The sequence below is a fragment of the Melospiza melodia genome, chromosome 21, assembly GCF_035770615.1.
Source record: "Melospiza melodia melodia isolate bMelMel2 chromosome 21, bMelMel2.pri, whole genome shotgun sequence".
Lineage (NCBI taxonomy): Eukaryota > Metazoa > Chordata > Aves > Passeriformes > Passerellidae > Melospiza > Melospiza melodia.
The window spans coordinates 10,327,895-10,336,449 of record NC_086214.1 but is presented as its reverse complement, the minus strand read 5'-3'; the positions used below and the strand labels follow the sequence as shown (position 1 = coordinate 10,336,449).

At 49.1% G+C, this 8,555-nt stretch overlaps 1 protein-coding gene across 1 annotated transcript in view; it reads left to right on the top strand.

Annotated features, from left to right (window-relative positions):
* The first annotated feature begins 95 nt into the window (after positions 1-95).
* Positions 96-8,555, top strand: part of PHF12 (PHD finger protein 12) — a 31,495-nt gene continuing 23,035 nt past the window's right edge. Inside the window, exons 1-2 of the mRNA XM_063174093.1 lie at positions 96-248; positions 565-746. Coding sequence (XP_063030163.1) covers positions 183-248; positions 565-746 — 248 coding nt within the window. The 5' untranslated portion in view covers positions 96-182. The remainder of the gene's footprint in view (positions 249-564; positions 747-8,555) is intronic.

Below are 8,555 nucleotides of genomic sequence, written 5' to 3'. Positions count from 1 at the left end.
AGGAGGACGACGCGCAAGCCGCAGCGGCCCGTGGGATAGGCCCCGCCGCCAGCCCGCCCCCGCCGCGCCGCGCCCCCCCCCCGCCGCCTCGACGCGGAGCCGCCGCTGAGGGGCCGCCACACGTCCCCGCCTCGCTCCCTCTCGCCGGGGGGGGCTCTCGGGGCCGCTCCTGGGCTGGATGAATGTGGGAGAAGATGGAGACCAAGACGATCGTCTACGACCTGGACACCTCCGGGGGGCTGATGGAGGTGAGGCCCGGGACGCGGCGGGGGGGTCGGACCGGGGGGGCAGCGGGGCTGCAAGATGGCGAGGGAACCCCCCCAGCCCGGAGCCCCGTGGCCTTACAAGGAAGTGCGGAGGGACGGAGGCAGCTCGCCCGGCCCCCGGAGAGGCCCTGCCGGACACGGGGCGGGCGGGGCGGGCTCGGCTGGGGCTCTGTCCCCCCCCGATCCCCTCCCGGAGGGCCCGGGGCCGCTGTCCCCCCGGCGGGCACGGGGAGAAGGGCTCTGGGTCAGGGTCCGTGCAGCCCCTCAGAGCCCGCTCTGTCTGTGTGTGCATGTGCAGCAAATCCAGGCCCTCCTGGCTCCCCCCAAGAGCGAAGATGGGGAGAAGAAGAGCAGGAGGCCCGAGAAGGAGCCCAGGCGAAGTGGCAGGGCCACTAACCACGATAGCTGCGATAGCTGCAAGGAAGGAGGGGATCTGCTGTGCTGCGATCACTGCCCCGCCGCTTTCCACCTCCAGTGCTGGTAAGGCTTGGCGCTCTCTCCCTCCGGATCTGCCCAGAGCACCTTCCCTCCGGCCGCTCCCGCTTCCCGTTAGGTCCCGGGGAGGGGGGGGACGCGGGGCCGGCTGGAGCAGACAGGAACAAAAAGGAGGTGCAAAACCCGCTTGGGTCCATCCCTCCTTAAGCTAATCCACGGCGGCCGAGGTGAACCCTCCCCTGGCTGCTTTCTGGAGGGTTGGGGGTCCACCCTCCTCCTTTCTTTTTGTGCTGAGCAGCGGGCGAGAGGCCTGGAGGAGGAGCGAGGCCGCTGGCTGCGCGGCCTGGCTGCCTTGGTGCTGCCCCTGCCCGGCCTTTCGCCCTCCCCAGCGGGAAACTTGCCCACCTCACCCCTCTGCAAGGGTGCCTGGCTTGCGGGGAACCCTCCGGAGGGCCCTGGCTGGAGAGGGGGAAGCCCTGGTGGCGTCTCAGCACCAGGCCTGACATTCCCAGCGCTTCCGTGCTGCTGCAGCTGCTGGGAATAATGGAGGTTGCTGTCTCTGTGTCTCCCTGCCTCACTGTTTACAATATGGCGACCTTCCTTTAAATTATATTTTTATTCTCAGCGCCATTTTGGCTGCATATATGACTTCCAAACCCTCGCAACACTCCCCACAGTATCTCAAACGTGAAAATACCTTCCCCGTGGAAATCCAGGCCTCCAGACTTTAACGTTGCCCGGGTTTATTCCTTTCCCTCCTTTTTTCCCTTCCTCCTTGCTCTTCCGACCTGCTTGTCTCATCCGTGGGGGTGTCTGCCGTGAGCTGGGGTCTGCCGGGCGCTCTTTGCTGGGAGTTGTGTGGCTTTGTTGATGAAGGCAGAGCTTTCTGCATGCGGATCTGGCTGCCGGCTGGGAACCGAGGTGCGTGTGGAAGCGGTGGCAGAGCTCGAGGTGCTGGAGGCTGCAGCAGGATGGGCTCTTTGCTGCCTTCCCTCGCGGCTTCCCAAGCTCTCCCGGCACAAAGCGACACCACGCCAAAAGCAGCGCCTCCTCAACTTTCCGCCCCGAAGTTTTTTCCTTTTTCTGCACCCGGAGCTTGGATGCATCCTGAAATCCCCCCTTCCAACAGTTGACACAGGCGGGTGGTTTGTGTTAAATTAGCACAGCCAGAGTGGATAATGGAGTGGAGGAGGGAGCGGGGCAAGTCAAACAGCTGGAGCTTGGGAGTACAGAGTATTCTTCCTTAGGGGAGATTTTTTAACCACATTCCTTTCTCTCTTTCATGCTTTAGAGCTTTGTTTGCCACCCTGTTACAGCTGTCTCCTCTGCGCTTTTTTTTTTTCCCTCCCTCTGTTGTTTGTTTTTTTTTTTTTCCTTTGCTTTTTTTCTGATTTTCATTTGCTTGCTGGCTATTCTGCATTTCTATGCTAATTGAGGGTCTCAGAACACTTATTAAACTGGCTGCTGATAGCAGGGGAGCTGGGTGTGCGGTCACAGTTCTGTAGGGAGTGTCCTGTTAGCAGCGTGTAGCCAGGCAAACCCGACAATGCTGTAGCATGCAGCCATGACATCATCCCTCCTACCCTGAGGAAGTGCTACTGGTGGTGGTAGTGCAGATTCTCTAATATTTACTAGCAGGATAGTAATTATCATTATTTTGCATCCAGTGTCCTTGATGAGCTTTAATTTAAGGGTGGTTTTTTTCCTTCTGCCGGGCGTTGTTGCTTTCGGGTGCATCCTGAGCGTTCTCCTAGCGAGGCTAGAACTTCACATTTTGGAATGGAAGAGCTGTGCCTAAGGCTGCAGAGTTAACTCTGAATCCTAGTTAAGTCTGACCATAAATGAGACCACTTTGTGCATGCCTAAATTTCATGGCTTAATTTGGTGATGTTTTTGTAGTTAGCGAGTGAGAAACAACTGGGTAAATCAGATACCTGTAAAGCTTTAGCTGTGCCTGAGTTAGTTGCATTATAATTGTATAGGAATTTATGTAAAAAATATAGAAAAATATGTGCATCTTCAAGTAGTCACTTTTCAGAACAGAAATGAAAGAGCAATTCTAAATACTCTCTTTCACCCCATTTGTTGCCTCCTCTGGGGTTTCTCAAGCAATCCCTTTGACAGCAGCCCAGACCCTGCTGTGGGAGGTGGCACAGTGTGGAAAGGCTTTGTCTGAAGGCTTCCAGCTTGGGCCTGTTCTGCCTGCTTCCTCCTGGACCTTTGTTGGACCTTTGGCTATGGCCTTCAGGTGACCTAGGTTGTCTCAAAGGGATGCTCAGGTTTTGTTTTCGTGTGTCTTCCCATTACCTCCTACATTTTGCTGGAAGTAAACTTCCGTTATGGGTATAAACTTAGGCATAAAGGCAGCACTTGCAACTTCCTTTCTGCCTCCTTTTTTTTTATTTAAAGAATAGTAGCTGTAATGCAAGGCTTGGTTTGAGTCACTTGAATAGCACTGCTGGAGCACTCTGATTTGTGTTGACAGCTTACCTGTTCTCTGAATATTTATTGTGAGCTTTAGTACCAGATTGAATTTATTATCAATACAGCATAACAAAAATGTAGCTTTTAATTGGTCTAGGGTTTGTGATCATTTGATTACAGCTGTAATCAGCTCCCATACAGCTGTATGGGAGGGGCTATATTATAAAAGGAAAGGATTTTCAGGGGTATGATTGGCACAAGTCATGCTGTCAGCTGGAGACAAACCCGGCTCAGCTTCCCAGGAACTCGTGTTGCTCCTTCCTGTGTAGAGAAGGTTCTTCTGTATCAAGTTGTTTAAGCCTGTGGTGAGGAAGTTGGCTTTGCTAGGTGTGAAGGCAAACTTCAGCAGTTTGCCTTAACTTCAGTTTAGGTCTTAAACCCGTTGTCCTCTGTGGAAAACAGAAGGCACTTGGCCAAAGATCCCAGAACTTTCAGAGTCTGATAGTGTTACACATCTGAGGCGGTAAATAACAAGTTTTGTTGGTACACTGTGGCACAGCTGCTCTCCTGAATTAACGTGGGTGGAAGTGACTTCCCAAGTCTTCTGTTGGGGTGTCAGCTTTTCCCACAACTCCATTTTGGAGTCACTAGTTCAGTGTGAAGCTGCTATGGGTGCTCTGAGAGGCCAGAGGATTCCAGCCTGGCTGCAGATAAACTGGCCTGGTGGGAGGGATACAGGGAAGTGTGAAATCCCTGCCAGATACTTAGTTTCAACATACTTGGATTAATATCACGGTCAGGTGACTCCTCAGGTTTGAATCTACAGAGAGAGGTTTTTTGGGTCCCTAGTAATTCTTGAAAGCAGGATGTGGGATTTTCAGCTCTGAAGTTGGTGTCCGGTTCTGCTGTTTGCCCACAATCTGCTGCTTTGGGTAACAGTGCAGAGTGCATTTCCATCCTGATGTTCTGCCTTAGCCCAGGCCCCCAGGGACAGTGCATACTCCTTCTTTACATGATTGAAAACCAATTTTCCAGTGCTACTTCTATTCTTTCCCATTTATATCCTCCTCCTGGCAATGTGATTGTTAGAATTCCCTGTGTTTTCTTGAGCTTGTAGTAAACTTGATTCACATTGAAGCGGGTTTGCAAAGTGACTGATGTTGCAAATTCATTACGAAGGATTAGAAAGATCCCCGGGAGAGGAAAAGTTTAGTTAACAAGCTGGGGGAGGGGAGTGACAACAGGAGGGAGAACCAACACAGAACAGTTTTGTGTTTGTTTTTTTTCTCTCTCTTTTTGTTTTTTTTTTTTAAAGTCTCCCTGCCCAAGTTTCTGGTTGGAGGAGCCCAAAAGCACAAACCTCGCTGAATGCTGCGGTTCAAGTCCCTCTTGTACAATCTCATGCCGCTGGCTGTGCAGCTCTGCTGGCATGGCAGAGTGACCTCAGTCCCTTAAAGCTGACCAGTTATGTAAACGACAGTGCCAGTTCTGTGGCCCTGCTCAGCAAAAGGGTTCCTCGGAGCTGGGTTTCCTCACTGCTGTGCTGGGAGAATTCTGTCCTGTCCCTACCGGGGGCTGCTGCCTCCATCAAACTTTTTGCAGCACCTCCTTGTGTTTATATTTGCAGTGTTTGGCTCATTTCCCCTCCGATTTGGCAGTCTTCACCCAAGTGCTGGTGTCGAAGAACAGGAGTGACAGAGCTGCAAAGTGCAGCAGAGGAAGCTAAGCTAGATTTTTGGTGTTTTCTATGAGTCACATTGTTTTAGTGCTTCGAACAAAGAATGGAAAAAAGTTGTGTTTGGCTGGTAGGACATCGATAACTCTTTCCCCACCTTATTCTGTCTAAAATGCCCTGCTTTATCTTTGGCATTTGTTCTAGCTTTGGGTTTTTACATGAATATGCAGTCTGTGAGGGGAGAAAAACAATGGCCAGTCTATTGTCTCAGTTAATCCTTCCCTTAATGGTCATCTTGGGCTGCCTAGGGTGTTTCAGGTGAATCTTAGAATGGTCTGAGGCATCTCCTGCTGCAATGAGTAGGGGATGTCCAGGAAGGTGCTGGAGAGGCAAACTTGCTACCTAATAGTGGCTAGGAACAGGCTTTCAGTACATTGAATGACATTACAGCTTCAAAAAAGCTTGTAGTTTTAAGTAAAGGAAGTTTTTAGTAAGAGGCTTTCTGTTTGTTTGGGTTTTTTTAACAGTAAATGACTGGCAAACCCCTACTTTAATGTTTACGTAATTGCATATTGAAGGTCAGAGTAAACTGTTCCGTTCCCAACATTTCAATGTATCCATCTTAACCGATACTTTGTTAAAACAATATTGGTTTAAGTATGTGCTTTTAAAAGAACCCAACTTTTGTTTTTATGTATCTCTGGCTCTGATATTTTGGGAGCCTTGGGGCCTGCCCGGGCTGGATCTGAGGCAGCAGGAGGAAGTGATTGCCCTGGCTGGGTTTCTGGCAGCGGAGGGTCACTGCGTGTGCGCCTGCAGATGTGGTAACATGATCAGTCTTGGCAGCTCTGCTCGGCAGAGTTGCACCAATGAGATTTTTCACTCTCCTTATTTTGTCCTAAATCTCTCCGTGCAAAGGCAGATAAGGTCAGCCTAAATGTATGGATTTCAGCTGAGGGCTTCAGCAAATCATTCACAGTAAGAATTTGAGGAACTCATGATTGGGTGACTTGCAAACCACCACTCTCACCTGTGTGTGTGGATGTTGCTCGTGTTAAACTGTGTGTGAGCAGGTTTTGCACTGTGGGCAAGAATTGGGGATTGGGATTGAGCCTGCTGCAGTTCCCAACATCTGTGTGCAGTGAGTAGGAGCATGGCTTTGGGATTCTAAAGGATTCAGAGTTGAGGAGAGGGATGTTTACCTACTTAATTTAGGCTTTGCCTTTAAGGTATGGCTGCTGCACAGACTGGTGTTACATCAAACACGTGCATTGTTCCAAGGCTGTTTAAAATGGCACAGTGGGAGGCAGTGGACAAGGAGAATTCTCTGTGTTTTTGTACCTTGGCTTAGGAAGGTGCCAGTTTTATGTTGACCATGACTTGTGGAACTGAGAAATCCTTTTTTTTGTGCCGCTGTGAGTCCATTTTTGAGTTGACTCCTCAGGAGCAGGAGGCTGCAGCGGTTTGCTTCGAGGTGGGGTTCAGTGCTTTGTTCCTGCTGCTCCAAGAGCTGGTCTTTCCTGGTATGTCAGCCTGCAGGCATGACTCATGGGAGCCTTTCACAACATGGAAAGGTCTTCCCAGAGGAATTCCAGCTCCTCCAGGCATTTGCAAAGGAAATTCTTAATTGGATTAGATTCATAATACTAATCTGCTAATGACTGTTTGTTATGGAGATCTTGGCACTATCTTGTAAATATATTCACCTTCCTTTAGCTGCCTTATGTCTTTTTATCACATACAAGCTCGGTGCTGTTAAGATTGTACTGCCGCCAGCAGATCTGATAGTTGGGAATGGGGGACTGCTGTGTTTATTGCACAAGATCTTATAAAGCTCATAATTCTTTCCTCTGTCTCTCTCCATTTCACGGTGTTGTTTAGGTGGGGTGGTGAAAGGGAAGCAGTGGTAATTGGCATGTCTGACATCCGGCTGCACTGCTCTTACCACGGGTGTGAAGGACACCCCGGCTGGGGAGTGCCTCTGTGCAGTTGTCAGTGACAGAACTGGGTATTTTTAGCAAGAATCAGGACCAACCAGGAATTTCCCCCCCCCCTACAAAAAGGGCCTTTTTTGGGTTGTAGGTGCTGTTGTGGTGGTGTGAGGAACACCTGCAGGAGAGCAGGGCTCCTGTGTTTCCCTGTGTAAGACAGAGTCAATTTGAAATTTCAGTTGTAATGTCGATACTGAAACAGTTTTTCAACACTAACATAAATTCTTCCGTTTATTGACCCACACCAGTGGATGTTAAACTGCTTTTGTTGCTAGACTGATTCACTGGTACGTGTCAGGTTCTTGACTTTTTCCTGTGCTCTGCAGCCTTTCTCAAACCTTGAGTCAGTAGCAAATAGCAGGAATCTGCTGTGGAGAAAGGGAGCAGCTACTTCCAGAGTAGGAAGGAGGTGTATCTCCCTGAAAGCAAGTGTGACAGTCCGAATATTTAGGAAGTGCTGTCTGTTGGAATATAAATCATGTGAGAAGGATGTACTTGTTTTGTTTTTTTTTAAACCAGTCAGGAAGTTCTCTTGGACTTGTGAAAATGCAAATGTATCTGGGGGATATAACATGGCTTTGTTACAGGGGTATGAAAGAAGTGAGTGTAAGCAAAAAGCATCTTGCCACGTCAGGTTACTGGCTAGACTTGTGATTTTTGTGACACAGATTGTCAGAGCTGGCTTTTCCTTCCTATAGCAATCGATTTGTGCTGTCTCCAGCTCCACTGCTCACTAGATGTCTGCCCAGCTTCCTCGAAGGAACACTGCAGTATCCAGTAACTCTGTAAGCTGAGTAAAAATAGTGTTGTAGCTTCCCTTTAATAAAGGGGTTGACAGATACCAGTTGTAATGCAGTCACATACCTTTTTAGGGTATGGAGTAAATGCTCCCTGTAGCCAAAAATGAAGGGGGGGAAAGGAAAAAAAAAAGGTTGTATAAATCATTCTTCCTGTTGGTGTATCAGATCTTGAGCACAAAAGGCAAAGAGCATCTCAGCCAGCTGGGGGGAATCGAGTGCCTGAACCCAACTCTAACCCATTTCTGCTGACGTCTGCTCTGCACGATCACTGGAAGCAAACTAGATGGAGCTGGAGATTACCGACTTTGAACCCTGCAGAAAGCACTGGCCTGAGGATACAATTTAGCAGGCTGAAAACCCCATGCTGAATTTCTGGCAAGCACTAGTGATTGGTGTGAAACACCTGCCTGTACAGCCTCTGACTTTGGGCACGGCATCATGTGAACTTCCCAGTGATCTCTGTCTAGAATAGCAACAGGAGCAAGATATGAAGGTGATCTGGAAAGGCAGAAAAGAATGTATGCCCTGCTATAAGGATTTTTTTGTTGGTTTTTGGTTTTTTTTTCAGTGGATATTTCTGTCTTTGCTCTTTTTTCTCTCTTCCCCAGCGTTCTTGGGAAAGCCTAGTCCACATGTAGATGTCAGAATTACACTTCACTTGTGCCTGTGTGAAGACAAATTCATGCTTTTGCTTTTATGGGTCTGCCCTTCATCCTCTTCTGATGTGCTGCTTTCCTTTTTTCCACCTTACTGCTGCTGTCCTTTCACCCCTGTCTCCTTTGAACACGTTCAGTATGGCTGGGGCTGAATGTGTTCACTTCTCAGAAACCTCTCAGACCTGTGTTTTGATTATTTTTTTTTCCCACCAGAGATGTCTCTTCATTTATTGTTCTTTAAAGACAGAATTGGATGAAGTGATTCTCACCAGGGCTGTGTTGTTCCTCAGCCTCCTTTCTTTTCCCTG